The sequence below is a fragment of the Ochotona curzoniae genome, unplaced genomic scaffold (genome assembly GCF_017591425.1).
Source record: "Ochotona curzoniae isolate NIBS_2020 unplaced genomic scaffold, NIBS_Ocur_1.0 contig_2688, whole genome shotgun sequence".
In the NCBI taxonomy this organism is placed as follows: domain Eukaryota; kingdom Metazoa; phylum Chordata; class Mammalia; order Lagomorpha; family Ochotonidae; genus Ochotona; species Ochotona curzoniae.
Window position 1 is genome coordinate 7643676 of NW_024465553.1, and position 15671 is coordinate 7659346.

Sequence of the window (15671 nt, forward strand, 5' to 3'; positions counted from 1 at the left end):
AGCCCTGCACCCACATGGGAGACTTGGAAGAACCTCCTGGCTTTGAACTGGCCCAGCTCCTGCCATTGCAACCGTATGTGGAGAAAACCAGCAGACAGAAGACCTCTCACTCTCTTTCCTCCTCTCTCTCTCTCTCTCTGTAACTCTGCCTTCCAAATAAATAAAAGAAATTACATTTTTAAAGTGTGAGTCTTGGAGTGGGACCTGGTTCTTGAATGAACGTGTGAGTGACATGAAAGAGCTTCACGGCTGTGTGTTTCCTGCTCTGTGTTGCAGACGATAGCCAGGCAACTGGCGGAGATCCTGCTGCGGGGCATGTGTGAGCAGAGCTACTGGAACCCTCTGGAGAGCCCTCCCTGCCAGTCGCCTCTGGATGACCCTCTCCGGAAAGGAGCGAACACAAATACCTACACCCTCACTCGGAGAGCCCGGGTCTACTCAGGAGAGAAGTATGGAAGCCCAAGTCCTGACTCGAGGGGTCCTGGGGGGGGGATTGGGTGTGTGGACGGGCGAGGGTGAGTCCAACTTGCAGCACAGACATCTGGCTGCTTCTCCCAGCGGCAAGTGCCCCCAGGATGCTCAAAGCAGCAGCATGGTCTTCCGCAGCTACGGCTGTGGGCTTCGGGGAGTTAAATCCCCACGACCCCCAAGATCCCCAGCGCCTTGCAGCACTCACAACCACACTATTTGTAAGTCAGCGCTCCTCTGTTCTCTTCTGTAGCAAAAGTGCCTCTTTTTTTAAAAAATCCAAAATGAACTAGATCTAAGGAGGAGAATGAAATCATTTACAATGGATTGGAAAATGACGTCTCCTTTTTTTTTTTTAAGATTTGTTTATTTTCATTGGAAAGGCAGACTTACAGAGAGAGGGAGAAATGGGCCACAATGGCCTGAGCTAAGCTAATCCAAAACCAGGAGCCAGGAGCCTCCTCTGGATCTCCCACATGAGTCCAGGGTCCCACAGCTTTGCACCGTCTTTCACTGATTTGCCAGGCCACAAACAGGGAGCTCCATGGGAAGTAGAGTAGCCAGAACACGGAACAGTGCCTATATGGGATGCCAGTACTCCCAGGTGGAGGATTAGCCAGTCGAATCATTGCCCGGCTCCAGAAAATTACATCTCGTTAGAACTTCATTCTTTTAGGTTTTTAGATTGAAGGCATTGTGCAGTTCCAACCCTCCCCCCAGATCGAGGTGGACTGCAAGGGAAGGAGGTCATGGGAAGAAAAGAGACCCTGAGAAGGGCTAGGGACAGGAGCAGTGTTTGGCTTGCTCCTGATTCCTGCCGTCGGAGCCTTGCGTTGCCCCTTGAGCCTGTGCCTGCAAGCACTGTGCATGGCGGCACCTTCAGATTCCACATTAAGGAAAGGGGAGTGTTCCTGGATAAACACCAGTAAACTTGGCAACTCCTTGGTGCGTTACCAATTGCAATAATGGCAGCAAGACCACAGGCTGCAGCTCGTAAGGCCCGGGAGAAGGCACTGGGGCGTCAGGTCATGTCACACTGACATCTGAAAATGATGGGCAGCATTTTCCAAGGGGACAGCACTTCTTAAAGCCTCTGCCTCTTTTTCCTGTTGAGTGACCCCGACATCCACATCCCCAACACCTTCTGGTTCAGAAAAGGAAGTGAATTCTTGGCCTTTCCCCTGGCTTTGCTCTGACTTGGTTTTCCCACCCCTTTTCCACGGCCCTGTTGAACCCGAGTACAATCGCCTGGTCTATGTTTACTCCTCGGTCCTTCTCCAAATTCCCAACGCATCTGCTCCGGCAGTGCCCGAACTCTCACTTTAGAAAGCTGACTTCTCGTTATGAGCTGTGTAGCAGCAGGCTCAGAATTCACTTTCTCAGTGAGATTTATTTTTTCAAAATAGACAATAAATTTGTTTTCCCCTTTTGTAGATCCTTCCTAACACCAAGACACTTTAGACATTAAGGAACTCGGTTCTCACTCCCTCTGCTAGTCACATGTGATATTTGGGTTGTTTGTAGTTTGAGGATCTCTAGGAACTGTGCTGCTGTGATGTTCTTTTGCAGGATTCTTTCCCCTTCTGCCTGCGCCTGCACGGGCAGTGGATCTGCCTTGGCAGGATGACAGGTACCTAGCTTGGGTGTGTGTGTGTGTGTCTTGGTTTTGACTCTGCAGTTCTCTGGCTGGGGGCCAGAGATTGCTTTTCTCCAGAAATTTCCCCAGTGGAGGCCAGCCAGGCACAGTCAGACTACAAAAGACACCATCACTAGACCATGGAGTTGATGTTGTGATTGACAAACCACCTTTTGTGAGCCAGACAGACCCCAGGCCCTCTCCATACCGGAGCACAGCCCTTTGACCTCTAGATGGCACTCGTACCTTTAGACAGCTACGTCATCACCAGCTGGACTAGCTACAGAGAAGGGGTTTCATTGACAGGATTAGATCTGGCTCATAAAGACCTGGCATGATTGTCTCTGTCGCATAAAGTTTCTTTTTGACCTATCTGGAGAAAAAATTAAGAAAGCGACATTCTCAGGAAGCCCTGGCCAGACGTGGTTGCTACTTACACATGAGGGTTTTCCCCTTTGTCTCTGATCCATGAGTTGGCAGATCCATCTAAAGTCAGAAATTGAACAGCCCCTAGTTCATGTATGGCTGAGATGAGAACCCAACCCTCGCAGCCTTAGCTCAGCAGCAGCCCCGGCCACCACTTCCGTCACCAGCTGCCAGCTTTGGAGGGCTCAGCCTCCCTGCCTGCTACCCTGTTTTCTCCCTTCCCCTCTTTTGTCACCCACCTTGCCCTTCATACAACTTCCTCTGGGTCTTGGGCCCCAGCGAGCAAGTGCAGTGTCAGAAAGAACAGAGAGGAAGCTGCAACAACATCGGCCACCTTCCACTGGGCTCCACGCTGCCCTGAGCAAGGAAGAGAGGAGAAATGGCCAGGGGTGAGTCTAGAGAAGAGGCATGCCAGGATGGCTCTCAGCATGTCACCTAGATCCAGCCCCTCTCCCCACGCCACTGCCACCTCTGTCTGCCAGCCCTGGGAGCTCCGCAGTGCTCCTCAGTGCCCATCTTGCCTCCCATGGTAGGGAGGAGAAGAGGAAGTGAGTTAGAGCCAGCTAATGTGCCACTTGTTAGCAAGGCTGGTAAAAATAACACACACCAGCATAGAAGCAGGCTGATGGCTCAGATGGAATTTGGAGACTGTCCAAGGGCCGAATTGGCTGGTGTTAAGTCACAATTAGTGTGGCTCTCTGTCTTGCCAATTAGCCTGGACAATGCAGAACTGGCTGGCCGTGAAAGAGTAGTGAAAGTTACAGCTTTATGTGCCAGGTCTAATTGCATGGGAGCAGGTGGGAGATACTGTCGGAGAGCTCAGTGTCTGCTTTTGAATTTAAGGACTAGAATATTCAATCTTCTGGAAATCTCAGATCCCCCCACCCCCACCCCAAAGCTAGCAGTTGAAGGCGGTCACCACAAACCCAGGCTGCTCTGCTCCCAGTTCCCGGGCCAGCCCTGCCGTAGACCCACAGTCCAGGACAAGCAGCCCTAACCATCTCAGAGAGCCTTTCTCACCTCCAGTGATGCCGGGCAGGCCAGGTCCTGGCCAGTACTTGGACTGTCTTGTTCTGATCATTTTTGACATAGGACTGAACTTTCCAGCACTTCAAGAAAACAAGTACTTATAATTATCTGGAAAACGGTGGCTTTTGTTGTTTTGTTTTTGGCATTATAGATGCCAAAACAAGATCATAAATGCTCTTGTGAGTGATGGACATTTTGTCATTGCCAAAGTATCCATGAACTTTTAAAACTAAATCCATTTTTATTTAGTGCAGACTCTTCCATTCCATAAAAATGTAATGAGTTTGGTAGCATTCACAAATCTACACCAAAGATTCTAGTGCTTTAGATCAGGGGGGAAAAAAGAGAGAGAGAGAGAGACAGACAGACAGAGAGGATGAAAAATGCTGCACATCTTTAAAAGTGCTAACGGGGCTGACACAGCGACATCACAAGCTAATCCTCTGCCTGCAGCGCTGGCATCCCATATGGGCAAGGTTTGAGTCCCAGCTACTCTACTACCCAAACCAGCTCCTTGTATATGGCTCCAGTCCTTTGGGCCTCTACACTCACATGGGAGACCCAGAAGAAGCTCCTGGCTTCAAATCAGCTCAGCTCTGATTACAATCATTGGGGAATAAACCAGCAGGTACAGAATCCATTCTCACCCCTCTTCTTCTCTCCCTCTGTAGCCCTGTGCTTCAAATAAAAATAATTTTTTAAGTGCTCACAGCACCTGAATAAATCAACAAATACAAGGATATAGAGAGTACAGATTGGGAGCTATGTTTGGATTTTTTTTTTTATTGTTCTCTAATCCTGAATAACATTTAGCTTAAAAGCTTTTTCTCTTAATCGAAGATTTCAGAGTCCAGCCAAATTACATAAAATAGATGAAGGTGGCAGCACATTAGCACACTACCCCTGGTCGAGCATGTGTACACTGAGTTCTTACAGCATTAGAGAAGTTACTCCAACTGCAGCCTTGCCACCCAGCTCATGACTGATCTAAACGACGATGCCAGTCAGCAGGTGAGCAGCCAGATGAGGACAGCTGAGGGCAACGCTCAGCATTCATACCCACATGGCGGGGTCAGGAAAAGGCTTGTGCTGTTTAGACAGTGTCCGTTGGCAGTAGCCTGCGTCTGTGCCTCTGTTTACCCTGATATCTACGGCCGCTCTTCAGCATGGAAATAAGCAAATCAATTCAAATGTCCAAATTATACAATATTTTTTAGGGATTTGGGATAAAAAACAATCTAGATACTTTTTAGCATTGAGTTTTACTCATGGTTGCGGTTGCGTATTTTGTATCATTTTGAAGCTACCACATTTGAAAGTGGGTTTTCTCTTTTGTAGCATATTTTGTCCTCAAGAAAACACTGAAGAAGCCCTGCTGTTACTGCTGATCAGTGAGTCCATGGTGAGTGGCCTGTGCTTTCTCATCGCTCTTCCCTCATTCCTTGCTGTCTTCCCTGAGGAGGAAAACTACACAGAGACACAAAGGGAGAGAGAAGTCTGATAGTTCTTGGTCATCTGGGAACTCGTAGCGCCTCGGCCCTTGCTGACTCAGGCATCTTAGTCCATTCTTCTACCAAGTAGTGTGTTGAACACTAACCCAATCACATGTTGGTAATCTATAGTTAAAAGACCACCAAAAGAGGAGGCAGACCCAGAGAGGAACCTCCACAAACATTCTCAGTTTGCCTCAGTGGGAAGGAAACGAGGGGGATCTGTGCCTGTGGGCTGCATGAGCCCGCAGTGTCCATGGCAGAAGTCCATGAGCCTGCCGCGGCCCCTCACGTTGGCCATCTTTTCAAGCTGCCACCTGTTCCCAGGCTTGGCACGGTGCCTGTTTGGAAGAGCTCCTCCTCCCCCAACCCTGCCCCAGCACCTGGCTCTGGCTGTGAGGGAGTTGCCTTGCTGTGTGTCACACGTTCTAATCTGACAGACTTGAGAAAGCATGGAGCCCTGCTATGTGTGCATTCCCACGTATGGCTTTTCTAAATGAGTTCACTGAGCTTTATGAAACCACATATTTGGTAGAATACTTCTGGAGTCGTATCCCCTGTGATCCAGGAAATAGACCATTTGTGGAATAGGAAAACCACACAGGGTGACAAAATATTAGAACAAAAGAAACACCAGGATTTTAAGAAAACATAAGGTGGGAAGGTTGGAAGCATTGACACAAAATAGTTCTAACCCTAAACCCTAACCAACCCTATCCCTAAACCTTAACAATAACCCCAAACTTAACCCTAACCTCAACCCCAACTCCAAGTGTAGCCCTAACTCCATCCCTAAATCTTAAACCCTAATCCCAACCCTAAGCCATAGTCTAACCCCAACCCTAACCTGCTAATCCTAACTCTAACCCAAACCCCAATCCTAACCCCAAACCCTAACCCTACCCCTAACTCTTGACTGACTGCCATGTAATCCTGCCACTGGGGATTAGTTGTTTTAGAATCTTTTCTCACGTGTTTCTTTGGGAAAATGGTGACATTGGCTGGGTGGTGAGAGTTTTTTCCACACTATCAGACTCCTGGGAAGCTTTTCTTAAATGTTTGGCCAGGATATCAAAATTCATTTCTAGAACTGCATCACTCATTATTAACTGGGCTTCTGCTCTGTTTGGCTCTAGGCCTCATAGCTCTGGCTCAAAACCTTCACAAGTGGCATCTGTGTAACAGTGTTAAAACCTTTCGCAGCAAGAACTGTTCTTTCATAACATCTCAGCTTTAAGGGGAAAAAAAGGTTTTTTTTACAGAAGGCCTGTGTACATGGAGCACGTGAGAAGGGCAGCCACAGGGTCCTTGTCGGAGCAGGACCCTGAGGCCAAGCACTGAACCCATCACTCTGACCCCACCAGCCAGGCAGGGAGGAAAGGAACTGTAGCTAAAGCAAGACAAAATGTGTCCCTTCTTCTCCCCACACATACTGGCCTGTTGGAGATGTGAAAAGGACGTCAAAATGGGGCCCAAGAATGAATGTGCTGAGAGCAGAGGGCGCAAGAAGGAGGAGGGCCCCACCTGGGAGGACAGCTCTCTCCTCCGCTAGAAACCTTGGGTTTTCTTGCTGTGCAGCATGGCCTGGAGATGTTTATGGGAGCCGGGCTGCTTGGGTTACTGCTGCTTTTTATTTGGAAGCTCTTTGACGTCATTGGCCTCACTTCCTCTCCAGGAGACAGATTCCTCCTGGGTCTCATCTTTCCCTGTCAGTTGCTCACCGTGGATGGTATTTTTTATGTTCCCTGCTCTACCTGGGTATAGGTACCCAGGGAAGACCCCCCAGGTGATCAGGCTGGCCCTCGGTGGCCATTGGTCACTTGTTCAAGTAAGCAAGTTTGTCCCATGTTGCCACCAATTTGTGGAAGGGGGCAGCTCAGGTGGGCCTCCAAGCAGACCGTCCTGGTCCCAAGCCAGACTGCATAACTTGGTGGGTTGTTTCCAATGAACAGACTTAGTGGTAAAAGAACAAAATTCTGATAATTAGACAAACCTGGACAACTCTAAGTGGAAGCTTTGTGTTCTGTTGTCAGATCATGTGTGCCCATCTAGAACTTGGAAAATGAGGCCCCATCTCTAAAACACTTCCAGTACAGTAGGCATGTCTTTGGAATGATATAATTTCCTCTCTCCTTAGCTGAAATGGTGGATGCTAATAATCTCAAAGGGTGTGAGATTACTTTAAGACATTCTAATTTGACTTCTTGGTATTTCATTTCAGAAAGATCTCTTGAGGGATGACAAAACCCAATGGTATTATCCATAAATGCAAGGAACTCGTTTCCAGCCAAACTGGTTGTGTTCTCATTGGTTGTACATGTCATTTCATAATCATAGTCAGAAATCAAAATTTGCTGATCTTTAAATAGCCCTTTTTCTCTGGCTGCTTGGTTATTTTTAAAGATTTATTTTTATTGGAAATCCAGACATACAGAGAAGAAGAGAGACAGAGAGGAAGATCTTCCATCCACTGATTCATTCCCCAAGTGGTTGCAATGGCTGGTGCTGAGCCAATCCAAAACCAGGAGTCAGGAGCTTCTTTCCGGGTCTCCCACATGGGTACACGATGGGCCATCCTCGACTGCTTTCCCAGGCCACAAACAAGGAGCTGGATGGGAAGTGGGATTGCTGGGATATGAACTGGCTCCCATATGGGATCCTGGCACATGCATGCAAAGTGAAGACGTTAGCTGCTGGGCTATCATTGCCAGGCCCTCCTTGATTTTTTTTTTTAAGATAGAAAATGACTTGCTTGGTTTCAGAACTGAATTGAGAGTTGTGTTTTGGGATGTCTGTGAAAATGGCATTCTTCATTTGCTCTGGCATTACCCTAGAAGCCTTCGTTTGCCCAGTTTCCCTGTAAGAGAGCATTTGGAGTTGTGTGAAATGCTGCCTCACCACACAGCAAAGTGGTTTTCCACTGGAGAGCGATTGCCAGGATTATACTTGCACAACCACCACCCAAACAATATTTTAGGATATTTGTTGCTTGAGGATCTGGTTTAGGGGCTGTATTATTGTTTTGTTTTTAGCCATAAGATAACTCATACTTTCTCTAATAATATAGAAAAGGGAAAAGTTTCCTGTAACTTGAAACTCTCCTGAATAGTATTTTGGGTGTTTGTTGTCATGTTCTCTTGCAGGCATTGGTCTCAGTGTGGAACATTTATAGCAAATAACTAAAATGAGGCCATTTGTGGCAGGCTGTGTTTCCTTCAGAGTCTTTTGTTGGGCTCCGAAGACATTCAACAAGAGAAACTTAGAATAAAATCTCCAAAAGCAGCCTTGTCGCTCTAAGAGATGACTCACTTTGTAGGAAGTTGCCTGTCTTATATGTTATCATTTGTTTTTGACATTTAAGAGGGATGACTTTGGGAAGAAAGGACGGGCAGCTAAAAGCATATGCCTGGGGACTCATACATGCACACAACGAAAGCGAGAGGGAAGGTGGGTGTTTAGGTGACCTTCCTGATGGCAGATGGGGAAGATGGACAAGTGACCTGGGGACCTCACAGGGCCACATTCACAGGAAAGATGGCAGAGTCCTTGCCCTGCTTCTAGGGACAGATGCATCTGGGGTTTTGTGCCACCCAGCAGGGAGGACGAAGCAGGTAAAATCAGAAATGGATGCTGAATTCTGTGAGGGGAAAAAAAGAACAGTGAGCTAGCAGCAGTGTCTCTACTGCATATGCTGCTCCAGGGAATCTGTCAAGGCCTTGAATTTCAGAAAGAGTGAGAGCAAGCTGCTGTCAAGAGTATTGATCTCTGGACTGATGGGATTCCTCAGTTGGGGTAAGCCTCATGTCCTTCTGTGCTGGGCAGCAGAGCTATGGGGTCAGAAGGGTGCTCTTGGGAGCCCGCCACAGTAATCCTGAGAGGTCACCTGCTTGCTTCTGCTAGTCTCTTCCACATCTGTTTTGCGCTTCCCTGAACCAGCTGGAGTCAGCCTCTGCTCTCTGTCCCACTGACACTGTCACATGGGAATGTGAGAATAGAGGGGGGAGAGAGGAGTAGGAGAGTGCTCCATCTCTGTGACCATGAGGGGCCTGGCTGCCGGGAAGGGATGTCAGGGCCACAGGGCCTAGGCGATGGGAGGTACAGGGTAGGGGGTTTCCCCACTCCCCACAAGGGGATGCAGCAGGGCTCCTTGGAGTCATTGCTGTGAAGCCCAACCCAGGGAAGCTTGCCCTTCTTTCTCAGCTTCCAAAGCTTCTACCAAATACCTGCCAACAGATCACACCTCCAGGATGTCCACATGTGGTTCAAACCACAAAGGCTCTGTGCTGGCATGCTCACAGGACTTTAGATAAGAGACCCGAGATGCCAGGCCCAGTAGTTGCTCCTGCCCTAGTCTGCAACCCTCAACAGACTGGTAGGGGCAGGAGGGCCCAGGTGACTATTTTGCCATACAGTGGTGGCTGCAGGCCTGGACTGGCTCACCACCTGCTTCTCTCTTCCCCATTGTGTCCAGGCCAACCGGGATGCTGTGCTGAGCAGGATCCCCGAACACAAGAGCGACCGCCTCATCAGCCTGCAGAGCGCATCCGTGGTCTACGACTTGCTGACCATCGCTCTTGGAAGAAGAGGCCAGTATGAGATGCTGTCGGAGGTACAGCCACCACCATCTGCCTGGTTGGGTGCGGGGTGATGGCGGGTTAACCTCAGGGAAGAGCTGCACTGCCAGGTCCTGTACCCCTCCTGTTCCTGGAAAACATACAACTTTGGGCAAGTCATTACACTCTGGCAGATGGGAATTGAGCTGGATGACTGGTAGTGGAGTTGATAATCCATCCATCTCTTACTGCAAGTGGTCTATGATGCAACCAACCATGGGTTTGTGTGTGAGCCAAGCAGACATTTTCCAAACCCCTTCTCTTTTGGGGTAATTTCCATCCAGATGAGATCCTCCCACCTGTGATGTGAACGTCCTTTGAAGCCAGGGGCTGTCTGGGCTATCAGGCGTGAGTGACTCCAAGCAACTTGGTAGCTTCAGGCAGCGGTGGGTCTATCAGATGAACACTGACTTAGGAGCTGGAATTACAAACCAGAATCTTGAACTTGTTCAGAAGGAACTGTAGTCGATTGCAGCCTCTGTGCCCAGTGTTGCCTGCCCATTCGTTCGGCTCCCAAGAGACACAGGACAGAAGCTTGGCAGTCGCCTGACGTCAGGAGCTGCTGGTTAGTCTCAGGCATCAGTCACGCTGTATGATTGAGTCACTGCCCAGAATGGCAGATTCTGCTGTGGTGAGGCTAAATAAACAACTGAGATCATTTTATCTTTGAACCAAAGAAAAAGCTAGAGATTAGAGAGAGAGAGTTTAACTTTGTGAAAATGAACTTTTCCATGTGATTTATCTCTTTCTAAATTTGTGCCCATTGCAACAGCCTCTGGGCATGAGGATGGGTAACAGAATACAGTAACAGAGTGACTGAAATCAGATAAGGGCCCAACCTGCCAATGCACCCCCGCCTGCCAGGGCCTCGCCACTCAGGAGGAGCCTTGGCGAACAGATGAACCTGTGTGGTATGCATCTGTTTGCGAGTCTTTGCTTGGTGACTCTATAGGGCACTGGCTAGCCAGCCTCATAACCGGCTGTTTAAATCTGTGCCCTGATGCTCCCAGCCTGGGACTGGGGGTGGCCCATGTTATTCATGGTGCAACGGTTCAAACCCTTTCCAGGTGCCTACTGTCCCAGGTCCCTACCCCTGGTCAGCTGATATATTCCCTGAGTCAGACGTGGTGGGGACAGTCCCACCCAGCTCACAGTCGAGTTCCTTTGGGGTAAGCTTGTTACCTCTGGACAGACCACTCGACACCACCGTGGGCCATTGGTAGACTGGGCTATGTGTGTCTGTTCCTCTCACCCCTGCCTGGCTCGAAGGCTGCCTGTGTCCAAAACAGGTGTGAGGAACCCCTGGCGGCCAGCTCGGCTGGCAGGCTAGATGCCGCTGCCCTGGGCTACTCATCATTCCTTGGATGGTTCCAGGGGGACGGCTGTCACCTTGGCAACATTCCTCTGCCAGCCAACAGCTCAGTGGCGTGTGCCTCCTCCTGGCCTAAATACCCAGGCAGTGTTTTCACCCAGATACCTTTCCTCTTAATATCCCTGCAACTTCCATCTTGTGGCAGCTGTGCCCTGACACCATGCCCCTGGGCAGCTGGGCTGCTAGAACCTTTGCATTCCGAATTTCTCCTTCGTTGCCCCCAGTCACATTTAAGCCAAAGCTTGCCTGGAAGGTGTTGGGATAGAAAAATGGAACCTCTTGGATTTTTGTATCATATCTGTGTTTCATCTACTAAAACACAAGCCTGGTGCTAAGATGCATCAAATGGACAGTGTTTTTTGAGCACTTGCAGATCCTGTTATCAGCTTGGTGCCAGGGCCTGCTGTGTAAGCCAGGGAAATAGCCAAGGGGAAAGGTATGATCCCTGTGGCAGGGGACTGTGCCTGGGGCACGCACTGCACAGGCCACGTGGCCGTCAAGAGAGCATCAGAGAACTCAGTTTCAGCTCTTCCTGCTGCCCTGGCAAACATTTGGTCCCCATGCTGTCCCTGACGAAGGCGTATGGTGTCTCGAGACCACCTGGTCCCTCCCTGTGAGACTCAGCTGCCACAGATGGGGCTGGTCCACCCCCTGCTGAATGCAACCGGCTCTTTCTCCCTCATCGCTGGGCCACATATGTGTCCTGCTTGCCTCCTGTCCTCAGAGACCGGGCTTCTCTTGAATTCATCCAGGGTGTGTTCCCTCATCTGCCCTTCTGGTTCTTCAGAACATTACAATGAGATCTGTACATTTGGATTTGTTTTATTAATTGAAATAAAATTCTTCTACGTTTCTTAAAGGATCTGACGGAGTCGCATTTAGTGCATCCACACTGTTGTGCGACCATCATGGCTAATTCCCACATGTTTTCTTTCCTACCAGGAAAGCCCATGCCACTAGGCTGCCACCCTGCATCCTTTCCACCCCTCTGTCCTATGCCCACTGCTGCTCTACTCTCTCTGCCTCTGGATTTATCAGCTTGGGATACTTCACATAAACAGAATTATCCCATGTGTGACCTTCTGTATCTGGCTTCGCTCACTTAACATAATTTGCATGAGTTGGAGCACTGACATTCTGCCGTGTGGATGGATCATAATTTGTCCATCATCCATTGATTGACGATTGGATTCTTCCCATTTTGGCTGGTGTGAATGGTGCTGCCATGAGGGCAAGTGGATTTTCAACTTCCTGTGTCACCCCCTGTGGGCCCCAGCCATGTTTGCGGGGGCTGTTGTCATCACTGGTCGTGGTGGCACAGTAAGTTTCCCGTCCTCATCTCCCATGCTGTCACCAGGCCATCTTTTCTAAGCCCAGTGACGAGCGTGTCACCTCGACATGCAGAGGCTCTCAATGGCTCTCCTTCTTTTCCCCTGCAATCTGCGCTGTTTCACCTTGCCTCCCATAATGGAGTTGGCTTTGTTACCCCTCTGCTGCTATGCAGCTGTCATGTATGCTGCTGGAAGAATCAAATAGTATATACAAGAGTAGGCAGGCGAGCAGAAGATACTTAAGAAATCAGCTATCCTGAGGTGCTTTTCTTCTGCCTTCAGTAATACCTGTATGTGTAATAAGCACATTTTGGTTGAAAAATAATAAATGGAAAATTTCAGAAGTAAACAATTCATAGTTTTCAGTTGAATGTTATTCTGAGTGGTGTGATGGACTCATACTGTACCACCGAGGACATGAATCATCTGTTTGCCCAGCATGTCCATGCTGTATACATGGCCTGCCTGGTAGTCCCTTGGTAGCTATCTTGGTATCAGGGTCTATTTCAGTGCCTGTGTTCAAATGACCCTTATTTAGCATAATAACAGCCACAAAGCACAAGAGTAGCAAAGCACAGAAGGATACTGGGCATAAGCCAGGAAGGGACATGAGCTCTGGTGCCCTGTGCTAACATCTCAGAGTGTGTAGGAAAAAATACAGTTAAGTACAGGGCTTGGTACTCTCTGTGTTTTCAAACATCCATGGGGGGGCCTGGGACCATATCTCCCACAAGTAAGGGGGAGAGACACCCTCATCTGGCTTGCAAAGGTGCAAGGGTGGTAGGCCTTCAGGAGCAGGAACCCTGGGCTCACTCAGAGGAACAGCAGCAAAGAGAGCCTGAGGCCAGGCTGGCGTGCCACAGCCCCAAAGCCACGCTGTGCTGTGTGTGCCCTGCTGATGTGACCCAGCCAGGTCGCCTGGTGGCTGATCTTCCGAGAGCAGCTCCTGTCTGTCTTCCTCCCAGGTGGTCTCCTTTATGCCATTGACACTTCCTGGTGGAAAACCCTCCAGGTTTGCCCTGTCCCAGCCCCTCCTTCCCTCCTCTTGTCTGCACTCACTGCACAGTTCCCTTCCCTCCATGGCTTGCCCTGGGCCACAGCAGGGTGCCTCTGCTGCTGCTGCCACAGCCAGTGTGTCTTCTCCCTGCTGGCCTCAGACCACCAAGGCAGGGGCCTGTGTGGTGGCAGCCCTGTGCAGTCACCCTACTGCCCGCCTACTCATGACATGGGGCTACTGTCCCACCTTGAGCCTGACCATGTGGTGCCTGCACACATCAGGTCTTCATTTCTTCAGGGCACCTGTTGAGCCAGGTCCCAGGTGAGGAGGTGCCATCCTGCAGCTTCTCGCAGCCCTGTACTGGCGGGTTTAGAGCTAAGCGCAGTGTTTACTGTATCCCCAAAGCTAGAAGCTTTCATGTCTTTTTTTTTTTTAAGACTAATTGTGAGCCCTCTTGAAAGGTTTGTGTAGGAAGAAACATTTTTTTTTCTCCTTCAATTTTAAACAGTAGCTGCAGCACTAGTTGCCATGACAACCTACACTATTAAAAGTAATGCAGCAAGCATTGCTTATTCTGCTTTTAAGCATGAAGCCAGGCAGCTAAGGGGATTTGTTTTTCGAATCTGAGTATATGGGGCTTCATTTTGGCAGTGTATTATGGGGCCCTTGATGAAGTGTGAGTGTGTGTGTGGTGTGTCCCTACCTGGAAGGAGTGTTTTTATCTTTCCACTTGAGCTCATGTCCCTTGGTTTATGGTGAATCTTAGTACCATGGCAGTTCTGGGGATACAGCAGTCTGGCTGCTGGTTGGGCCTCTCTAACTTAATGGCTAAACAGGGGGCTGTTGTGAAGCATAGTATATGCCTCACAGGTTTGTAGTTGGGCCTCTCCTACAGCCTGCCTTGCACGGCCAAGGTCCCTAAAAGGCATTGGTGGGTGCGAGGGACAGCCACAGACTTGTGAGAAACTGAGGTAGAGGGGATGCGCAGTGTGACCCTGGCTGCGCCCAAGCATTCAAGCCTGTGCCCACTCTCCTCATCCCTTCTGGAAACTTCACCTGTCCCCAAAGGTGCACACGCCTATCTTCCCCAGACAGGCCCAAGGATCAAAAGTACATTTCATGGGAATTGATGGAGGAAGAACAGACCCAGCTAAGGGCAGAACCCTTGGGCTAATCCCACCCCTGACCCAGCTCTGCCCATCGGCCCTGGAGGGGCCACGGCCATCTCTCCTATGTGCCAGCCTGCTCGGGAGACTGTCAGCCCTCACGTGGCCACTAGCATCCCCACTCCCACTGTGGGGGAAGCCTTGCCCTGCAGGCAGCTCCTCAATTCTTCCTGTGGCCTTCAGTGAAAATGTCAATAGTTGAGGGAGGAAGAGGAGTGGTTTACAACCTGAAAAGTAGTTTGGTTCTATCTAAATGTTTAACTCAGATTTTATTTTTGCTTTTTTTAAAAATCCCTTTTCAACCTTTTTTAAAATGTACAATTCCATGGCATTTATTACATCCACTGTTGTGCAGTCATCACTGTCTCTAGACTTTTCCATCACCCCAAAAAGGAACTCGGTGCCTGAGAGGCAGTAACACCCGTACTCTCCTTTCCCTCAGCTCCTCATAGCCTCTTCCTTCTGTTTCTGTGGATCTGCCCATGCCTAGAACTCCATGTCAATGGAATCATGTGAGACTTATACCCTCCTATATCTGACTTGATTCATTCAGCCTAATGTTTCTAGGGTTTGCTCATGTGGTGATGATACATCTGATAGCATATCTTACTACTTCTCTCCTTTCAGAGCTGAACAATTCATCGTACATATGTGCCACATTTTGTTTATCCAACTCCTTTGTTCATTTTAAGTGGAGTTGTCTTTTTGTTGTTGACTTACAGTTTTTTATTTATTGTAGATAATAAATCTTGTGAGATATATGACTTACAAATATTTCCTGCCATTGTATGGATAAGTTGTCTGTTGACTTAAGAAACTGTATTTATATATTTTTGTTTCCTTTTACTTGGAAGGCAGAAAAACAGAGTGAGATCATCCATCCATTAGATAACTCTCCAACTACCTGCAGCAGGTGGAAGCTAGGATCCAGGACTCCATCTGGGACTCCCACCTGGGGGTAGGGGCCCAAGCACTTGAGCCATCGCCTGCTGCTTTTCAGGTTGTATTATCAATAAGCTGGATTAGAGGTGGATTAGCTGGGCCTCGAACCAGCATTCCAATATGGGATGTTGATGGCATCTTTTTTTAAATTTAAGATTTATTTATTATTTGAAAGACAGAGTTACAGAAAGAGACAGAGTT

The 15671-nt window shown here is 48.9% G+C and overlaps 1 protein-coding gene across 2 annotated transcripts in view; it reads left to right on the forward strand.

The window, feature by feature from the left end:
• The window catches only part of TTC7B (tetratricopeptide repeat domain 7B), a 161429-nt gene that overhangs the window by 57839 nt on the left and 87919 nt on the right, over positions 1 to 15671 (forward strand). For both annotated transcript variants that reach the window (XM_040975164.1, XM_040975165.1), the window contains exons 7-9: positions 277 to 449; positions 4898 to 4961; positions 9521 to 9658. In XM_040975164.1, coding sequence (XP_040831098.1) covers positions 277 to 449; positions 4898 to 4961; positions 9521 to 9658 — 375 coding nt within the window. The remainder of the gene's footprint in view (positions 1 to 276; positions 450 to 4897; positions 4962 to 9520; positions 9659 to 15671) is intronic.